This window comes from Dendropsophus ebraccatus, chromosome 1, assembly GCF_027789765.1.
Source record: "Dendropsophus ebraccatus isolate aDenEbr1 chromosome 1, aDenEbr1.pat, whole genome shotgun sequence".
In the NCBI taxonomy this organism is placed as follows: domain Eukaryota; kingdom Metazoa; phylum Chordata; class Amphibia; order Anura; family Hylidae; genus Dendropsophus; species Dendropsophus ebraccatus.
In genome coordinates, this window is record NC_091454.1 from 98,184,481 (window position 1) to 98,206,573 (window position 22,093).

Genomic DNA, 22,093 nt, shown 5'->3' on the forward strand with positions numbered 1-22,093 from the left:
GGAAACTACCTTTATCCTCAGCGCCACGTACGCTATATAACAGCAGGTTAGATTTGTCTAATTTGCTGTTAGTTTTCTTTTAATCTATAGTTTTTATCCGTACTAATTGGCATTGATCAGATTTTTTTGTGCGATGTGATCCCAATTTTGGCATTTGATATTTTTTTCTCCATGTGCTTTCATTTACATCATATTTTAATAGTTTGGACATTTTTGCATGTGGCAGTACCAAAAATGTTTATGTTTTTTTAAAAGAGGGGATTTTATGAAGAGGATTTTTTAATTTTTTTTAATTTTCACAATTGAAGGCTGTGTTTTTTTCCTGTCTGTCTTTTTTCCTCCTCAAACTCATGTCCATCATTTTGTGTACCAAATGATATCCATCATTTCTCATTTTTTGGTAATTACAATGACGGCTGTTGGTAAATTCTTCTTCTTTAGGCCCCGTTCCCACTGAGCAAAGGTAGCGGAATTCCGCGATGGAATTGTCCGCCGCGAAATGACGTTAGCCTCCCGCTCATAATGGGAGTCTATGGGAGGCGCGCGCTCCTGCCCTATCCACGCTGAAGAATGAACATGTTCATTCTTCAGTGCGTACAGAGCAGCAGCGCGCGCCTCCCATAGACTCCCATTATGAGCGGGAGGCTAACGGCATTCCGCGGCGGACAATTTTGTCGCGGAATTCCGCTAGATTTGCTCAGTGGGAACGGGGCCTAAATAAAGGTCCATTGAGTTTAGTAGTAAAGATTCTGAAAGGACAGCGGAAAAAATGTGTGTGAACAACTAAAAATAACATCTGTTGTTTTCAAAATACCGTCTGTGATTAACTGTCATGAACAATAATTTGACATCCGTGCAAAAAACATCCATTATCCAATACACATTTATAAAGATCGGCATACTTGTATGCCAGTCTTAAATTAGCCCCGCCCCCAATTACCCCAATTTAATGCATTACCATTGGCAATTTATTGGTGATCTACCGTCATAGACAGACTGTAAAAGTAAATTAGTCACAGTAACCACCAATGTCATTGATCATTTTTAGCATTTTCTCATTATCATCACAAGAAGGCTCACAATAAAAGATGATACCTATATATTGATAATGCTTGTTTACACCATTCACAATAGGTGATGAAGTGTAGAGGCAGAAGAGCCTACAGATACTTGCAATGGGGCTTGTAGTCAGTGCTAACTGGCTTATCAAGTTGAGTGCGCTATTCCATAAAAGTCATCTAGTAATCTCCAGATTCCACATTCCACAGGGTCCATATGACTGTTAAAAAGAAAAGTTGTAAATCAACTGGTATCAGAAAGTTATACAGATTTGTAAATTACTACTATATAAATATCTCATTTTAAGTCTTCCAGTACTAATCAGCTGCTGTATGTCATGCAGGAAGTGGTGTATTATTTCCAGTTTGACACAGTGCTCTCTGCTGCCACCTCTGTCCGTGACAGAAACTATCCAGAACAGAAAAGGTTTTCTATGGGCATTTGTTCTTGCTCTGCACAGTTCCTGTCACAGACAGAGATGCAAGCAGAACTGGAAAGAATACACCACTTCCTGCAGGATATACAGCAGCTGATAAGTACTAGAAGACTTTAGATTTTTAAATAGAATTAACTTTCAACTGACACCAGTTGATTTAAAAATATTTATGGACACCAAAAGACTATCAGAGGTCTTTTGGTGTCCATCCCTAATAGAGCAGCTTTTGTGGCAAGAGGGGGACCTACAAAATATTAGGCTAGTTGTTTTGATGTTAGGGTGCATTCACATATACAGGATCCACAGCAGATCCGCAGCAGATTTAACCCCTAGCCGCACCAGGGCGTTATTGTATGTCCTGGCAGGAGGTTACTTTCCGCACCAGGACGTACAATAACTTCCCGGCTCCCGGTGCTCACTGTTTACATAAACAGTGACCGGGAGCCGCGACTAAACTGTCAGCTGATAGCTGACAGTTTAGTGTAGCTGCTGCAGGACCCCCTGAAGGGGTCCAGCACAGGCGATCACCGGCATCAGTGGATCGGTAACGATCCACCAATACCGGTGAAGCAAGCAGTAAACCCCCGGGTCCCGGTCTCTGCCTAGTTCCGGGATCCGGGGGAAGCTGCTGCCGTGCCGTCCCGCCCCCCGATGCCATGTCTGACAATCCTTGTGTTTCCCCCCCAGCTGCTCGTCCCCCAATCCTTGTTCCCCCGCTGATGTGTCCCCTGATCCCCGGTCCTCCGCTGCCGTGTTCCCCCGCTGATGTGTCCCCTGAAGATCCTCAGTCCCCCGCTGCCGTGTTCCCCCGCTGTGGTGTCCTCTGATCTTGCTGCCACCCCCCTGATCACTTTGTGAGGAGATCAGGGCCTGCATCCATATACTGTAAAACACACACACACACACACACACACACACACACATATATACACATAATAAAAAGTACCACCTCCCCTGTGATCTCCCAGTAATAAGGGAGATCTTAGTGTCCGTCAGTCCGCGTCCGTTAGTAAGCATCAGTCAGCGTCCGTTAGTAAGCGCCAGTCAGCGTCCGTTAGTGTCAGTCAGCGTCAGTTAGTAAGCGTTAGTAAGCGTCAGTCAGCGTCCGTTAGTAAGCGTCAGTCAGCGTTCGTTAGTAAGCGTCAGTCAGCGTCCGTTAGTAAGCATCAGTGTCAGTCTGTGTCCATTAGTAAGCGTCAGTGTCAGTCAGTGTCACTTAGTAAGAGTCAGTCAGTGTCCATTAGTAAGCCTCAGTGTCAGTCTGTGTCCGTTAGCAAGCGTCAGTGTCAGTCAGAGTCCGTTAGTAATCGTAAGTCAGCATCCGTAAGTAAGTGTCAGTAAACTTCTGTGCACACACAGACATAGGTGCTCCTTCTCTTCTGAGCCCTGTTGTGAGCCCGTACAATACTTTATGTTCACAAATGGGGTATTTCTGTGCTCAGGAGAAATTGCTTTACAAATATTGTTTTTTTTTTTTTACTCTAAGCTTTTTGAAATTTGAAAAATGTTGGGTTTCACCAATGTATAAGTGTAAAAAATGTGATTTTTCATTTTCACGGCCCACTTTTGCAAAAAACTGTGAAAAATCTGTAGGGTCCAAATGCCCACTGTACCCCTTGTTACATTCCTGAAGGGGTGTAGTTTTCAAAATGGGGTCACTTGTGGGGGGTTTCCACTGTCTCGGCACTAGGAGGGCTTTGTAACTGTAACATGGTCTCCTACATTTATTCCAGCCAAATCCACACTCCAAAATTTAAAGGGTGCTCCTTCTCTTCTGAGCCGTGTTGTGCGCCCGCACAACACTTAACGTCCAAAAATGGGGTATTGATAAAAACTGCAGATTCAGAGGAATAAATGTTTTATTGCATTTCACTTTTTATAGCTGTGCGGTATGAAAGAAATAGAATTGATTTGGAATGTCTGCAAAGAAAATGGAAATTTTTACTTTTCACACTTACTTTGCAGTTATTCCTCTAAAATGCCTAAAGGGTTAAAAACTGTTTTAAATGTCAATTTGAATACTTCAAAGGGTGTAGAGTTCAAAATGGGGTGAATTATGGGGGTTTCTAATATCCAGGCCTCTAGAATATGCTCCAAAACTGAACTGGACCCTAAAAAATTCTAAGTTAAAATTTTCACAAAAATTTAGAAAATTGCTACTAAACAATTACGGCCTCTAAAATCCTAAAAAAGTTAACGCATGTTCACCAAATGCTGCCAACATAAAGTAGACAAGTTCTAGATATGAATTAATCAATAATTTATGTGGTATAACTATCTTACTTATTGGCAAAGACTTTCAAATTTAGAGAAATGCAATTTTATTCAATTTTTCACATCATTTTGGAGTTTTTCTCAAAAAAAGTTAAAGGTATTGGCCCAAATGCACCACTAACATAAAGTGAAACATGTCACGAAAAAACAATCTTGGAACCACAAGGATTGGTAAAAGCATTCCAGAGTTATTAATATATAAAGTGACACGTGTCATATTTGAAAAATTTGACCGTGTCATAAACACCAAAACTAGCTGTGTCCCCTAAGGGTTAATGGTGCAGATTTGATGCTGTATTCAGTTATTTTGTTACATTGATATCTGTGGCATTAAATTTGCTGCAGGTTCTGTACGTGTGAACAGACCCTTATAGTGGATTGCCATGAAGAAAAAGCATTTTTATTTTTTTTTTTTTTAATAAAGCTGCGATTTTTAATAACCTGTCACTAAGCTGTTAACCCACAGTCAATAGACTTCAGTTATAGAATGGGGATGGTAAAATAATTTCTACTAAATGTTTACATCTACCCAAAAACATAAGCCTAAAATACACATATAACACATAAAATGTTTAGTAATGATGACACATCTTTCTAACATCCCACACAGAAAGAGAAATGTGATTGACAAAACATTTACATATGGAAGTGCAGCTTTTAGAAATGATGAGAACTTGAAATTTGATTACAAGTAACCTTTGGCTTCCCGATTGGTTATACAATAGGCAGTGTTGTTAAGGGCAATTTCCATGCACAGCATGTGGGTTCTGTTTTTCCGTCCAGAGACATGGTTGTTTACTGTTCACAACTGTTATGCATTTTAAGCAGTCTGGCTGAGAAAAGCTTAATAAATCACACTTAAATGGATGCGTGGTAATGCTCATGATTTCACTTAGGCATCAGAATAGATTTCTCCACCTGTAGAGGGTAAATAATCATAGAACACACTCAATTTTAAGATTTTTAATTTACAGTTTAAAGATCCTTGTTGATTGTAGAGTTCGTAGTGACTGTCGATCTACATGGTATAGGCAAAAGATTTTTAAACTATTGCCATGCTATTTAAAGTCACGATTTTTAAACTATTTTGTCATGCTATTGAAAGTGAAAATTTATATAATGAGAGAGAAATTGCAGTACAACACCAAGTATAGTCATACTTAGTCTTTATTTATTATAATTTACATAAAATTGCCACTCGCAAGTGGAAGAGGTATTGAGGAAATAGTGAATCCTGTTACACCCTACCTGACCACTATGTCACTTAAAAAACACAGCTACTTTCTTATAGAAACAGCAACACTCTTGTCCTCAGTTTCTGTGTGGTATTTCAGTTCAGTCCACTGAAGTGAAAGGAGCAGAGCTGTAATAAGACTCACAACCTGAGGACTGGTTAATGAAAAATGTTTGTTTTTGTAATCCTCGATAACCCCTTTAAAGACAATGTGTCATCAATACATTCCCTTAAAGTTTTTCAATTGAGTTTTCCACAGCATGTTTTTGTTTTCCATGATTTATTTATCCTGGTGGCACTTTCTTCTGGTGTAACATACATCCCTATTTTTGCCATGTCTGATAACCTCACACACACACACACACACACACACACACACACACACACACACACACACTAGGGATTTTGTATAAATAAAGATTTAAATGTTCAGAAATTGAAATATCACACAGCACAGCACATTTGCAAATAGCTGAAATGTAGCAGCCAACAGAAACTTGCAGGTCCTTCACTCAATGCCTGACAACATCCATGTAGTAACATGTCCCCTATTGGACAATAGGAAATGGCAGATCGTTACGATTTTGCCTCACTGACATCAACACAGATATGATATGTTATGTTCTTTACTATTAAAGGGCTGCTGTAGATGTCATTCTTATGGTTGTTACTGACTTTGCTCTTAAAGGACCGGTAGAGAATTCACTCTTGAATACGGCAACACCAAAGTCTCTCTTAAAGTGCTGGAACCAAATTTGCTCTTAAATGGCAGGTACTGCATTCACTCTTAAAGGACTGGTACTTAGTTCACTTAAAGGACCAGTACTGATTGTGCTTTTAACCCCTTAACGACATCGGGCGTAAACTTACGCCCTCGCGCCCTGGTACTTGGCGCATCAGGGCGTAAATTTACGCCCGATGTTTCCCCGATCGCTGCGTGTTCACACACAGCGGTCGGGGAAGATGGCCTGCTATAAATCATAGCAGGCCATCTTAGCTTCACGGCACGGGGGGTGGTTAACACCCCCCGTGCTTACGATCGCCGCTATAGGCTGATCAATTCAGATCAGCCAATAGCGGCGATCGGAACCTTTCCGGGTCATCGGCGACCCGATGACCCGGAAAAAAATGGCGGTCGGTGCTGTCCGAGGACGGCACCGACCGCCATTACTGTAAAAAGCAATGGTGATCGCCGTGCCACCGGCCCGATCGCCGTGAACGGCCGGCCGGTACCGGCCGGCCATTCACGGCGATCGGGCCGGTGGCACGGCGATCAGAGTCCCACAATATAGTAAATACCTGCCCTGGACCCCTCAGCTAGGTAGCCGAGGGGTCCAGAGCAGGTATTTGTACATTACTCACCTGTCCCGGGCTCCTGATCGGCGTCTTCCGGGTTCGCGGCATCCTCGTCTTCGTTCGGGTCTTCGGCTTCTTCCGTGACGTCACGTTCGGCTTCTCTCGGCTATTTTCGGCTCCAGCGTCGGCTCTTTCCGTATTTTGCGCTCTGCTGCCCTCTAGCGGCTGATATGTGTAATACACTTATCAGCAGCTACAGGGATGTTCAAATGTAGAAATTTTTTATTTTTTTTCAAATTTTTTTTTTTCTATTTTCCGCACCCTATCGCCGCTGAGTGTTGATCAGCATCGCACGAAAGTGCGCTGCTAATCAGCAACTCCTCCTTTTTGGCGTAGGGTGTTTTTTTTCTATATTCTACTGCCACGGTCTGCTTATAAGTGCCGCACATAAGTGCGGCATTTATCAGCAACTCCTTTGTTGGCGTAGGTTTTTTTTTTATACTTACTGTAAAAAAACACGTAAAAAACACTACATTACACCACACTACATTGAATAAAGTTTGACACTACACCACTACATACCCCATATACCAATCCCCGTATAAAGATGGCCCCCAGGGTGTTTTCGGCGTCAGAGGGATACGTTATTATTACCTCCGACACCGAAACAGCCAGTGAGGATGAATGGGGGGTCCTTCGTTCCTCCATTCATCCTCATCATCCAGTGACGTGTCTGGGGGTAGCGTAGCGTACGCTGCCCCCCAGACACATCTTTTCCGCCAGTACCGTCCCAATAAGAGATGACGGTATGGTGTGAAATTCTATAAACTCTGTGAGCGTGCCTTAGGGTACACTTACAGATTTCGGGTACGTGCACACTGCGGAATGGCGAAGGATAACCCTTTGTGCATTCCGCAGCTGGCACCCGCCGGCGGACTGATGCAGGCATGTGTCTCCACCCGTGTCATAGAATCCATTCTATGCACGGGCGGATTCCATCGTCCATCCAAAGAATGAACACGTTGGACGGAGAGCGGAATCCGCCCGTGCATAGAATGGAGTCTATGACACGTGTGGAGACGTGCGCCTGCATCAGTCCGCCGGTGGGTGCCAGCTGTGGAATGCACGAAGGGTTATCTGTCGCGATTCCGCAGTGTGCATGTACCCTTAGAGTGTATGTAGGAAGGGACACCCGAATCCAGCCCCCAGATGCCCCCCTCCCCCCCATCCTCGGAGTTAGTGGGAAGATCGTCCGGGAACTGATCTTCCCACTGCTGGATAAAGGTCACCACCTGTACGGGGATAACATTTATACCAGCGCCCCCTCTTCCGGTCCCTCGCTGCCCTGTAGCTTGCGGCACGATCCGAACATATCAGAAGTAGTAATAGAGCCCTAATATTTAGCAGCCATGGAGCGGCCCCAGCGCTTCTGGATATGAAGGACCCCGTATCGCACCAGGGCAACATTTTCCAGGTGACGTCCCCCACACTGGAGAACGGGAGACCCCAGAAGAAGTGCAGAGTGTGGCGTAACAGGGGGATCAGGAAGGACAACATTTTCCAGTGTGACGCCTGTCCTGATCCCCCCGGCCTCTGCATACTGGATCGCTCCAAGGTGCACCACACGTCACTGGGGTTCTACATTATCTAAATTCTGTCCCTTATTCCTATTTCAGGGGTCACGTTGATCCGGGGATTATTCTGATCGCCATTATGGAGTCGGGAAGGAATTTTTCCCCTGTGATGAGGCTACTGTCGTCTGCCTCACGAGGGGTTTTTGCCTTCCTCTGGATCAACACAGGTTGAGTTTGAGGAACACCTGTCCTTTCCAACCTTATAAACTAATAATTGGCCTAATACCCCCAAATAAATTAGAATTGTCCCTTTTCCCCAGCTAAATAGGTATGGCCGCCATTCCCATTAGAGGATGCCATGTCGCAATTACAAAGCCTCTGTGCGGCCAGGACAGTAGAAACCCCCCACAAGTGACCCCATTCTGGAAACTACACCCCATAAGGAATCTAAGAAGGGGGGCAGCGGGGATATGGCCCCCTGGTGACGGCCACATTTGGGACGTGAAAATGAAAAAAATTGTATTTTTTATTTTCTCGGCACATGTTCTACGTAAGTGCCCGTCACCAGTGGGGTCCATATGCTCACTGCACCCCTTGTTAGATTCCTTATGGGGTGTAGTTTCCAGAATGGGGTCACTTGTCGGGGGTTTCTACTGTCCTGGCAGCACAGGAAGTTTGTAATTGCGACATGGCCTCCATCCTCCATTCCAGCCTCTAAATGGCGCTCTGTCCCTTTGGTGACTTGCCCTGTGCCCATATGGCACATTATGTCCACATGTGGGGTATTTTCGTACTCAGGGGACACTACCCTACACGTTTTGTGTTCATTTTCTTTTTTAACCCCTTGTGGAAATGGAAAAAAATCAAGGCTAGACCAACATTTAGTGTAATTTTTGTAAAATTTTTACTCTAAATCATTAATCTTGTCATGTTTTTTCATTTTCACAAGGGGTTAAAAGATAAAAAAAAACATTTAATGTGTAGAGCAATTTCCCCTGAGTACGGAAATACCCCACATGTGGACATAAAGCGCCATGCGGGTGCAGGGTAAGCCTCCGAAGGGAAGAAGCGCCATTTGGTTCTTGAAGGCTGGATTTGGATGGAATGGATTTCGAGGGGCCATGTTGCATTCAAAAGGCCCCTGTGTTGCCAAGACAGTTGAACCCCCCCACAAGTGACCCCATTATGGAAACTGCACCCCTCAAGGAATGTAACAAGGGGTGTAGTGAGCATATGGACCCCACTGGTGACGGACACAAATGTGGAACAATGTGGCGTGAAAATGAAATATTACATTTTTTACACTATAATGTTGGTTTAGCCTTGAATATATCATTTTCACAAGGGGTTAAAAGAGGAGAAAAAAAACAAAATGTGTAGCGCAATTTCCCCCGAGTCCGTAAATACCCCACATGTGGACATAAAGCGCCATGCGGGTGCAGGGTAAGCCTCCGAAGGGAAGGAGCACCATTTCGTTTTTGAAGGCTGGATTTGGATGGAATGGATTTCGAGGGGCCATGTTGCATTCAAAAGGCCTCTGTGTTGCCAAGACAGTTGAAACCCCCCACAAGTGACCCCATTATGGAAACTACACCCCTCAGGGAATGTAACAAGGGGTGTAGTGAGCATATGGACCCCACTGGTGACGGGCACAAATGTGGAACAATGTGGCGTGAAAATGAAATATTACATTTTTTACACTATAATGTTGGTTTAGCCTTGAATTTATCATTTTCACAAGGGGTTAAAAGAGAAAAAAAACACACAATATGTGTAGAGCAATTTCCCCCGAGTCCGTAAATACCCCACATGTGGACATAAAGCGCCATGTGGGCGCAGGGCAAGCCTCCGAAGGGAAGGAGCGCCATTTGGATTTTGGAGGTTGGATTTGGCTAGAATGGATGATGAACGCCATGTCGCATTTACAGAGCCCTCCTGCTGCCAAAACACTGGAAACCCCCCACAAGTGACCCCATTCTGGAAACTGCACCCCTCAAGGAATCTAACAAGGGGTGCAGTGAGGATATGGACCCCTTGATGACGGGCACATTTGTGCCATGAAAGTGAAAAAATGAAATTTTTCCCTTTCACGTCACATTGTTCCACATTTGTGCCCGTCACCAGTGGGGTCCATATGCTCACTGCACCCCTTGTTAGATTCCTTGAGGGGTGTAGTTTCCAGAATGGAATCACTTGTGGGGGGTTTCCAGTGTTTTGGCAGCACGAGGGCTCTGTAAATGCGACATGGCCCTTGAAATCCTTTTCAGTGAAATTCAGCTTCCAAAAGCCAATTGGCGCTCCTTCCCTTTGGAGGCTCGTCCTGCGCCCCCTTGGCACTCTATCGCCACATGTGGGGTATTTCTGTACTCGGGAGAAACTGCGCTACACATTTTTTGTCTTTTTTTGCCTCTTATCCCTTTAAGAAAATGAAAAATTGAAGGCTAGAACAACGTTTTAGTGTAAAAAATAAATTTTTCTTTTTTCACGCCATATTGTTGGGAAAATCTGTGAAGCACCTGTGGGGTCCAGATGCTCACCGCACCCCTTGTTACATTCCTTGAGGGGTGTAGTTTTCTAAATGGTGTCCCTTTAGGGGTGTTTTTTAGGTTTTGACACCCCAGAGCCTCTGCCAACCTGAAGTGGTACAGTCAAAAATGACCAAATATAACGGAGGCGTTGAAATTCACTAGGCGCTCCCTTATATCTGAGGCTTGTGGTTGCGTCAAATAGCGCAATAGGGCCACATATGGGGTATTTCTATAAACTGCAGAAACGGGGCAATAATTATTGGGGTGCATTTCTCTGGTAATAGGTTTATAATTATGAAAAATATTGGATTACAATAAAATCTCTGCACAGAAAATTAAAATTTTCAAATTCCTTACACACTTGGCTTTTATTTCTGTGACTCCCCTAAAGGGTTAAAACACTTTCTGGATGTGCTTTTGCAGAGTTTGGGGGGTGCAGTTTCTGAAATGGGGTGCTTTGTGGGGCTTTCTAACATACAGGCCCCTCAAATACACTTTAAACCTGAACAGGTCCCTAAAAATATCTGATTTTGAAATTTTACTGAAAATTTGGAAATTTGCTGCTAATGTTTTAAGCTTCCTATCGTCTAAAAAAAATGAAAGATAGTTTAATAAATACCGCCAACATAAAGTAGACATGTTGCTAATGCTATTTAATATATAATTTATGTGGTATAACCACTTTCTGTATACGCAAAGAAGTTTCAAAGTTGGAAAAATGCATTTTTTCACATTTTTTCACATTATTTGGGTTTTTTTCATAAAGATTTGTTATGAGTATCGACTCCAATTTACCAGAAATGTAAAGTACAATATGTCACGAGAAAACAATCTCAGAATCAGCCGGATAGGTAAAAGCATCCCGAAGTTATTGATGACTAAAGTGACACTGGTCATATTCATAAAATTTGTCTCTGTCATTAAGGCCATTTCAGGCTCTGTCCTTAAGGGGTTAAAGGGCTGGCACCAAAGTCGCTCTTAAAGGGCTGGTGCAAAATTTACTCTATAAGCAGCTGGGGATCGCACTATATAATGCAGGCAAACACAGCCAACCTGCCTTATAAATGTCATGGGTCATCAAAGATTTAAAGTTTCTCTAAAATGGGTGCTTCAGAAGTCACTGTTAAAGGGGCGCTCTTTTCAAGTACAATGCATTTTCTCCTGGAAATGTACATCTAGTTTATTTATTTTTTTTGCCTATTCTGTGCTTATTTTCGGGATATGCAGTTACAGTGCACACATGAACTTATGTGTTTCTGGAATTGTTCCTTGGATTGGTATAATATATGATTTAGCACATTGTAGAACAGAAATAATCATTAACCGGGGCTCAGGTCACCCCTCCTTTATCCTTGCAGAGGAAAAACAGGCACATATAGTTCAAACTATATACAAAACATACTTTACAACATCATTAAAACTTCTTTATACATACTTTTCTTACATTTCATCTGCTCTGTACTAAAACAATATCATTTGAATTTCACATTTTCACAATAAACACAATATTTGGATACATTCTTTTCCTCTTACAACAACTCTTATTAGAGAGGACTCAGTATAGCAACTCCAGGCTGCACATAATCCATGAACTGCAGTGAATTGTTGTCCATGCCATACCCACTGGGTATAAAGAATGAATGAAATGGACACACCTTCCCCCTGAAGAGCTGCTTTTCTTATCTCAGTGGAGGCTTCATAGAGCTTCATCTGTAACTGCAAATATTTTAGTGACATTTCACTGCTTACAAACCAAAGCTGATCGCCATAGACTCTGCTCTGACCACAACCACCGTTGGACTACCACAAATAACTTTTCCTGTGTTTAAAGGATGCTGTCTGGAGTTTTGTCACCCCATGCTGTGAACTGGGACCTGATGGCACAGTCTCCTTCAGCCTATCACTACAGGGAGCCTCAGGGCTGTGGAGGTTTGGGCAGAAGTTTTTTAATAGAAAATCTATTGAGAGATGTTGAACAGCCTGCCATGAAGCATGTTCCTATGGCTTACAGCACTCTGCCAGTAACACTATGTCCCGCAGCGGAACAAATTAGCCCTTTGGGAGGTACATATCCTGCAACATGGGCTTTTCACCTCATTAATCTATCAGATGGATTGCAAGTTCCCTATCTTCAAACAGCTGCTCTTTCCCCCAACACAGGTATGTGTCTTAGATAATAAACTGTAAAGTCAATCTATGTGTTTGATGAATATGTAGTCAGTCTTGAACAAAATATAGAAAACCGAATGGTTCATACAATTTAGTCCTTGTATAACCATATGACTCAGTGCACTAGTTATGTTAAGGCTAATGTGTCATCACACCAGTCAATGTGAAATAATTGTGCTTTAAAGGTCCTCAACTTCTGCCTTTCTCCCTTTAAAATAGTAGTTATACTTACACTTAATAATATGTGTTCCTGCAGGAAATTCACACCATTAAAAGTGGATTCAGCTAATGGAGGTGGCAAATGATTCACACCTAATTTAACAATAATATGATTAATTAATGAGAAGATGATTTACCATTTTCAGGAAACAAGCCAATTCAGCATCTGGCACAAACCATCTGTTCTCATACGCTTGCAGGCAGCGGTTTAGGAATGATCCATGACCATTCACATCACCTGCTATATTTCTACATAAGACTACCTGATAATCTCCCATATACAGCAATACTAAATCAGTAGTGTTTAATTACTATGTATGCAGGTTTTGTCAGTGTGGTTAGGATTCTAAAACAATATACATAACTACAGTACTGATTGAGAAATATTTTGATGTGTTCTATATTTTACAGATTGACACATCTATTTATTAAGCTTTATATTTGTAAAAATATGCTTTGTGCTTAGTATGAATATCTGTATACCAAGATGCTTTGTAATTGGTCACCTTTACCTAATAAGATATATGTTATGTGTCATTTACACGCTATCAGTATGCACATAAAAAAACATATGTTGGACAATGGGCCCATTTTATTTGCGTTCCAACACTTTCCAATAACATTCTGGTGATTATAGTTTTACCGGTAATATTATTGTCTGATTCACTCTGTTGTTGATTCATAACATGGGTCCAGTAATAACTTGTGTAATTGGTTATGTATTAGTACATCACCTTGAGTATCTTGTTCATAGTTTGACAAGTCCCTAGCACAGCTCACTGTTAAGAAATTCTGCAGTGTTGCTGGGTCCATCAGCATGTATTGAGTATTACTAAAGTTTTCTAGAAATGCCATCTCTAAGCTTTCAGGATAATATATTAATGGAACAAAAATAACTATTTATTCCATTCCCCATGTCACTATATTCCAACTGTTCAATCATTTTTATGTCCTGGAATTACCTGTTATGTACCTGGAAAACTTTTTCCATTATTACAAGTGTGACAAGTGCTGGTGCTTAGAGTTTGTCTTAGTGCAGACTATTCCTCAAGTCTAGCATGCATCTCTATAACAGATTGCACACTCTAAACAGTCAGTTTATGTCTTCAAACTCTGTTAAACAAATACAACACTACGCATACAGTTGTTTTCTACAACCTGAAAAGTTATGGTTAGGAAGCACCATAGACTGTACATCCCTGCTCACAAGTTTCCTTTGTGTTAAAAAACATTTTTGAGTTCCCTGTGAATTTGTATAAAATATTTTTGTACTCACTATATAGGTATTAAAAATGGAAGATCATTCAATACATACAAAATATTTAAATAAAATAAAAATAGATTATGGCAGTAATTTTTTTTTTTTTTTTGAGAAATCTCTTGATAATAGGCAGATCATCAAATGTCCTGAAAATCAGTCCTGTGTATAGAAACTTCCATTCACAGAGGATTGGCATAATGTTCTAGCAATGTTTCAGGAATCCCCTTTCTTAAACATGTGCATTGTTCACTCCGAATATCATTTCTAATTTTCACTAAAAGAATTTCTATCAATAAAACAGGTAAGACAGGTATTATGCATTTTCACGCATAATCACCTATCAAATACACTTACCGACAGGAACTTTTAATAAACGCTTACAGAAATAAGTCGAGAATGTTGTAGAGTGTATACCAAAGCCAATCCTTTCTGTATGGAAATTTCACACATGAATGATTCCTAGGACACAGTAACTTTTGACATTTCATCATACATGCCAAAAGTTATTGATCACAGCGGGTCTCACTGCTATTTTCTCACAGTCTTACATTGACTTACATTGGCGGAATGAGTGGCCACAATCTCTCCATGGTTATGTCTTCTGATGAGCATGAGTAGCATGTAATGCTATTCTAACTATAAAAAAAAACCCTCTTGCGTTTGTTTTTTCCCACTCCGGGGGATGGGGTGGGGGGTTGGGTGCTTAGGGTTTGGATGGGGAGGGAGAGTTATTGTTTTTTTGTATATTATGGCAAATTTAATGCCAGGATGATTCAGGTACACTTTGTGGCTCTTCTTCACTCTAAATGGAAGACCACCATGTATTGAAATTTCCATGCATTGCTTTTAGCAATGTCTACCAATGTGTTTATTATATTTTCAGGCTGGTCTGGTTCTTACTGCTTTAGGCCATGTTCACACTTGGCAGAACAGCGGCCAATCTGTAACAGGGCCATGTCACAGAACAGGCGCTGTCTGAGATAAAAATTATTTCAACTTAATAGTAATGCGGGCACATTTGGGTTTGCCCGCACTCCAAATAGCCATAGCACACAATGTAAAGTATGGCCAGGAGCTGTGTGCACAGTCTATTTTGTGCGGCCAATGTTCACTGAATAGCGGCCGCACAAAATAGACATGGAATCCTGGCCGTGGTTTGTACAGAGTGTATACACTTTGGCCGTGGTTCCATAGGGGTTAATGCGATGGGCCGCTGTGATTAAACAATGGCTGTTGTTGCAAACCTGTTGTTTAATAAAAAAATACATTGTGTGAACTTGGTCTTAGGCAGCTACAAATACAGGTACAGCCCACAATTAATAGTGAATTGTCAACTCTAAGGGCTGTGGCCAATGCTTGTAAAATTTGCTTGCAAATATCACATGTGCCCAGCTCCCTGGCCCAGCTCCCGCTCAGCCAATCAGTGCGCTGTCTCACCGCAGTCACTGATTTGCTGAGTGGGAGGTCAGTTAGCTAGAGAAGCAGGCGCGAGCGGGAAAGGTACTGTATTAGCCTGGCAGTGGTGGGTTAAGTGGGCAGGGGCTACATTCTCATAGCAGAATGAAAATCTGCTGCAAGAATGTTGCTTCATAGGAAATAACACTACAGAGCATCACAGCACATTTTGCTGCGAAACCCACAGCGTAGAATCCACTGTGATACAATACTGAAGTTGATGTGATCACAGAAGCCTTGCAGCAATGCAGTGATTAGGCAATAACAAAAAAAAATTTAAAATTTGTCAAAAACATTTCCTTTTTCATGATATTGGGCAAAACTCACAACTTTTCCTTATGCCATCTTATTAGGGGATGTGGCTGCAGAAGTTGGATGTAGCCCTAGGAAGTCCTGGAAGACACGGAACAGGACAAATCGGGTTGGGTTTGGACCAGAGTGTGCTAAGGATTCACTTATCTCTAATAAGGATATACATAGGATAGAAATACAATAAAGTGACTTGTTGGAAGGATGGTGTTTAGTACCAGTGTCACATTGGAAGCCACTTGGTTTTCCAGTAAGGCACATTCTACTGTCTATGGTGATTGCATGACTTTATGCTTGATACCTAGGTTTAAGAGTAGTGTGGCTGATATACAGTAGCTAGACCCCTTATACAGTAGCTAGACCCCTTATTTAGAAGAGATGTCTATAGATGTATTCCCTTGTCTACAACCTGTGTACAGTACTGTGAAATATGTGGATCCTGTAAAAGTATCATGATTTTGAGACTCTAATAAACATACACTTAAGGCATGTAGTGGCCATTACTAACAAACCTTGAAATAACAATATTGAACAACTTTATACTTTTACTTGTGTATTTGCATTTGACTAATCCCGATAATTTTCATTTTTAACATCAACTTATTTCTATTGGTGGATTGCATAGAAACTTTATGCCCCCTTTTGTTCTTTTGCAGGTGTTTCTAAATACTTCCATCCCCGATCACTGCCCTTTTACGCTGCCTGCTGTGGTAGGTCCTGTCAGCACCCAGCCTCCCCCACTGCTTTTCCAAGTAAGTCTTTATGCTGCATCAGTAATGCTTGAGTTATTTTGTAAACCAGAGCAGCAGGATTTAATGGGTCCTAGAAAGCTAATTGGTGATGCAATAGTGAGACGCTAATTCCTAAGAAAAATCACAGCAGTCTTATTCAGTGTCCCCTCTGAAGATTTATCCCATATACGAGCAGAACAATTGAAAATGCCCCAATAGAAACCAAACCAGCCATACAAGAGGCTAATAGTTTCCTTGTTCCCAAAATATCTGGAACTCTTGCATTCTTCATCATTGACACAATGCCTAATCTACTCCTAAGGCAATTACTAATCTAAGCTAATATGAGATGGTTTAAAGAATAAAAGTCTCAAGAAATAAAATGGATATGCTTGTATATAGTATGTAAATGTATACACTTTATAAAATATCATTGAATATGTTTTATACAATTTACCTACACTTAAGATACAAATCTAATCTGATGCTAATAGATATAAAAAAATAATTCCTTGAACCTATTTAATTTAAATTTGGAGAGAATTTTCGGGCTTAGAGTCTATTGCAGAATCATTAGCATTGGGGTATTGTTTAGCTGTCTACACTAAAGTGTAATTTCACCAGCTTTGATAAGGTTCTACATTTGTTAAAGTGAATAGTTTGAGACAAGTGAGGCAATAAATGGTGGTAGTTTAATGAGCTGCAAGCTTATGAGCAGCTCTGAAGGGGGCTGATACTTTCCCACAGAGCAGCTTACAGAGCCTGGGTTGAATTAGAATGGATGACAGTACCGTGACCAATCGTCACTTTCTCTTTACTCATCCACACGCGACTTAACCACAATTTTTCACCGTACAGATGAACTTTAGGGACCATTTCATGCTGAAAAGGCCTTGGCAAGGGTCATTTGGCCTTTTGTACAGCTATGAAGCATAGAACTATATACAATCCTTTCTCCTCTGTCACATTCCAAAGACGCCGCTGAACACCATTTAAACACTTGTGAGAAAAATAAAGCAGTGAATGAAAATGACTTTTATAGACTCTTTAAAGCTCATCTTCTCCTATAACCTCTACTACCTGAAAAGGGATTAAAAGCATGAGATAGAAAAACTGCTTGAATATATAGGTCACATTATCAACTACCACAATTGTTTATTAACCCAGACTGAAGCCTAGTTTCCAGAGTGTTCTATTAATTGTCCATTTAACAAGGAGGCAATGACTGACAATAGAAAAATGAAAACCATGACTAAACCTTTTCCTCACTCCATGGTGGTCTACCACAAAAAGTCAAATCAATAACGCTGTACACATTAGTGAGACACTTCTCAGAGTGACTGTAAGAAGCAATTTATTGAGCTTTGTTCACACCAATTTGTCTCAATTGTGATAAAAACATCTTCTGATGCATTAGGCATGTGCTATCACATGAATGGAAGATTGCTGTGTTATTAGATGAAACCTGCACCATATAACATGAATGACTTTTGATCTTGGTGTAGACATATTTCACAAGAATAGGTAAATAGAGCATGCACTTATAATATTGGATTGGTTAAATTACCTTTAAATATAACATCATACCAACAGCGCCTAATAAAAAGACACTATGGACCAGATTTATCAATCTGTCAGACAAAAGTTGGACAAATTTTGGTTTCAAATAGAAATCAATCACAGCAACTAATAGCAACCAATCACAGCAAGTAATAGCAACCAATCTCAGATCTCAATTCTCAAAATAGGTTGTGATTGGTTGCTATCTATAAAAATGTATCTGATTTTTGTCTCAGGCAGACTGATAATTCTGGGCCTATATGTATAGAGACCATGTATCAGACCAATGTCTTATGTCAGACTCTTTGCCATATGAGTCGGGAAATCTCCCAATGCATACTGCCCAGTCCAAAGAGCCCAGTCACTCAATGGAAGCCAGACCTCTGCCCTATTCCATAGAGCATGATTCAGTAAAATAGTATATTATGGAGGTCTATGTATGATAGAAGCCACAAAGTGGGATTCCCAACATTTACCCTCACAGGACACCACAAAAACATGTGATGCACAAAGTTGGGTGTCCATGCTCTAGAGTGGAATACAGTATAATGGAGATGGATATTCAGCCATCGGCTATCTGAGACCACTTTAAGACATTCAGACTCAGCTCCACCATATGGTGTCTCTGTACCCCACTATATTAGGAAGTTTTACTCACCTATAATCAAGGCTTCTGTTGTTCACCATTCCTCCAGCACCACATGGCAGTGGCTCCATGGTGTTGGGTCACAGACCCCCATTTCTGTTATATCCTTTGTGTCAGGTTATTCAAAAGGACTAACGTCTTTGGTTGTTGTCAGACCTTGTCTTGTCTGTATTACATATAGATCTCAGCATAGTTGTGACCACAATCTCTGTTATTGCTGCTTAGTACCTGTTGTTCTTCTCTCTCTGGATTCTGACCAAAGCTAGTTTTTAATCCTGTCTCTGAGTCCTCCTTTTCTGACTGATTCATGATTACTGATACTTGTAAATATTGAGCTAAATTTTTCAGTTACTGTACAGTTCAAGCCTATGGGTACTGCACAGTGGCTCCATTCAACTTGGAGTAAGTAAGGTGCCATAATAAATAATAAGGTCATGTGCATGATCTCTGCAAGATATTCTCCAGTTGTCACTGGACTAATAGTTATAATGTCTCTGCTAAAAGTTTGTGTTCCTGGTGAATTTATAGCCTGTAAACAATTGAATGCTGCTAAGAAACAATAACATTAATTGAAAATGAATTCATTTGGTCCTTTATATATATATATATATATATATATATATATATATATATATATATATATATATTTATTTATTTTTTTTAAAGGAAATGAAGGTGATTTTCATCTGCTACCAAAAGATTCAAACTCCAAAACAAGAAGAGTAATCCTCAGACGAGCTGTGTTTTCCGATGATCAGAGAAAGGCACTGGAGAAAATGTTCCAAAAACAGAAGTACATCAGCAAAACTGACAGAAAGAAACTTGCTGTAAAGCTTTCTTTAAAGGAATCCCAGGTACAGTGCTGATGTGTCCACACTAACCTTCCCACAAATTTCATGGAAGACTCCAGTTTCTCACAATACACAAAAATGTACTATCAGTAAAAAGTAAAAATAGCATTTGAAAGGCTGCAGTTCACATCACTCAACTGCTGGGAGGCCACACATAGTTATATATTACACATACATCCCCAACAGCATATACTGAATTTATAATTTTAAAAGCTTGGTAAGCCATAGGAAAGGGTAGAACAGGACATTTAGTATCCATACCTTAGAAAACATTGATTTGTTCTGTGGTGCGCTTTATACTAATAACAAAAAATTTTCGGAAAATTTCATACCAGCAAATTTCTGTAATTGAGCTATATGGCTTTATAGAGAATGAAATAAATCAAAATTCTATTGCTACAACCAATCCTATATGTATATATTTCTGCTGATTGTTTTGCGACAGTATGTTGTCAGGTCTCCCTGACTGAGTAAATCTACTAATACATGTGGTATGTATTATGTTATAAGTATTTGAAGGTAGAACTATTTAGTGATTTTTATTTATATGAAGGGTTTTTAGGTTCCTCAGGATCAAATTGCCAAGGTGTCTGTGTAAAAATGAAGGGACTCCTATGACTAATGTATTAGAACTGGCAGGACATATGTTTCTTGTATGGTATTGATACTGAATTTCCTGTTTTACCCTTCCTCGTGGCTTGCCATCCTAAGATAAGTGGTATGAGATGACCAGCTTTGAAAATCATGATTTTACTATAGCCTGTCAGGTGTTTGTGCAATATATAACTGTGTATGACTTCCCAGAGGTTGTGGGGGTTGTAAATTGCAGACTTTTAAAGAATTGGGACACTCATTGGTGGCTTATCCTATTGCTAGGCCATCAATGTTTATGTTCCTTAGTGTCAACTAACAGTTTTTTTTAAATGTATGTGCTTAGAGAGGTGAATTAGATATTCCCTTAGACTGCGTTCACACCTACTGTATTCACAGCAGATTTCAAGCTGTGAGTTTTACAGTGAAATCTGCTGCAATACTTGGTACAATTACAGTCTATGGCCTTTTTTCATTGGATTTTCATTCCGCTGCACCTTGTAGTTAATGAAAGTAAGTATTTAACCAATTAGCTGCCAGGTTGGTAAAAAAAATTAATTGCAAATGCTTACCTGCTCACGATCCTGCTTCAGCCTCATGGTCTGGACTCACTGATGGCAGCCAGTGATTGGCTGAGTGGACCGTCAGTGAGCCAGGACTAGGTGGCTGAAGCAGAAGTGCGCTGAAGGAGCATGGGCAGGTAACCACTTGCTGTTTATAATTTTTACCAGCAGTGAATTAGTTAAATATGGCTATCACTACATTCTAGCAGCAGAATGAGAATCCACTGCCACAATACAGGACCATAGACTTTAACATTTCCAAGAATTTGCTGTGAAACTTGCAGCACGAAATCCACTGCGAACTCGCACCCTACTCTTCCTACTGTCAAGGTGGCTTAAAAGATTTTTTTTTTCAAGATCTCCCACATCACATTTTTACTTCTAAGAAGCTTGATGTGGGGCAAGAAAAGACTTCTATACATATTTTGTCAGAAAAAGGTACACCACTTTTGCTGGTGCTGTCTTCTAGATAACCCCATGACAATGCTACAAGGAACCCTACGGTTCCAGGATACTCTGTCTTAGGTACCACAGGTAAACAACCCTCTACATATCCATTAACTCTGTTTACTATAATGCTTACATCATATTTCCAATATTTGCAGGTTAAAATCTGGTTCCAGAATAGAAGAATGAAATGGAGGAATTCCAAAGAAAAAGAAATTCTTTCCAATCGTTGTATAAAAGAAGGACATTTTGAAGAAACATTCTCACAGACAGCTCCAAGTAACCCTAAATGTCCAACAGAAAGTTATCTGTCTGATCTGCTGCACATCAACAACAGAAGAAAGGAGAAAACACAGAGAAAGAAAGATAAAAGAGCAGAACAACTTACATCTGACATCATAAAACAGGATGCTACATACTTGCACTGCCATGTAAGAAAACAGCAATGGCACCCCAAGAAGGTTGTGTAGTTATTCAGTACATGTACTAGCAGGTTTAAGGCTCAATTGACTCTGAAAATAGGGACCACCACTACCATGTACTACTATTACTACAAAAGATACTGAACTGTCCAAAGAGTACTCAATTATATATATATATATATATATATATATATATATATATATATATATATATATATATATATATATATGATGGATTGAACAGAACGAAGACTGGGACTGGGATTGGGAAAGAAATTCAAGCAAATATTCCCATTTGTATTTTTTTCTGAACAGTAACACTCCTAGAGCATTTATAGACAGACACATTTTATTTTAACCTCTTATTTTAAATGTGTTATGAAGTTTTTTAGAAACTGAAATAGTTTTATATTGCAGTAGTAATAACAGAATTGAGGTTTAAATAACAGAAACTGATGTATTGAATTA

General features: G+C 40.4%; 1 protein-coding gene across 1 annotated transcript in view; it reads left to right on the forward strand.

The window, feature by feature from the left end:
• DBX2 (developing brain homeobox 2) overlaps positions 1-21,774 on the forward strand; it is a 51,612-nt gene extending 29,838 nt beyond the window's left edge. The window contains exons 2-5 of the mRNA XM_069955988.1: positions 12,233-12,561; positions 16,471-16,566; positions 19,418-19,605; positions 21,362-21,774. Of these exons, the coding sequence (XP_069812089.1) occupies positions 12,233-12,561; positions 16,471-16,566; positions 19,418-19,605; positions 21,362-21,673 (925 nt within the window). The 3' untranslated portion in view covers positions 21,674-21,774. The remainder of the gene's footprint in view (positions 1-12,232; positions 12,562-16,470; positions 16,567-19,417; positions 19,606-21,361) is intronic.
• The last annotated feature ends 319 nt before the right edge of the window (positions 21,775-22,093 follow it).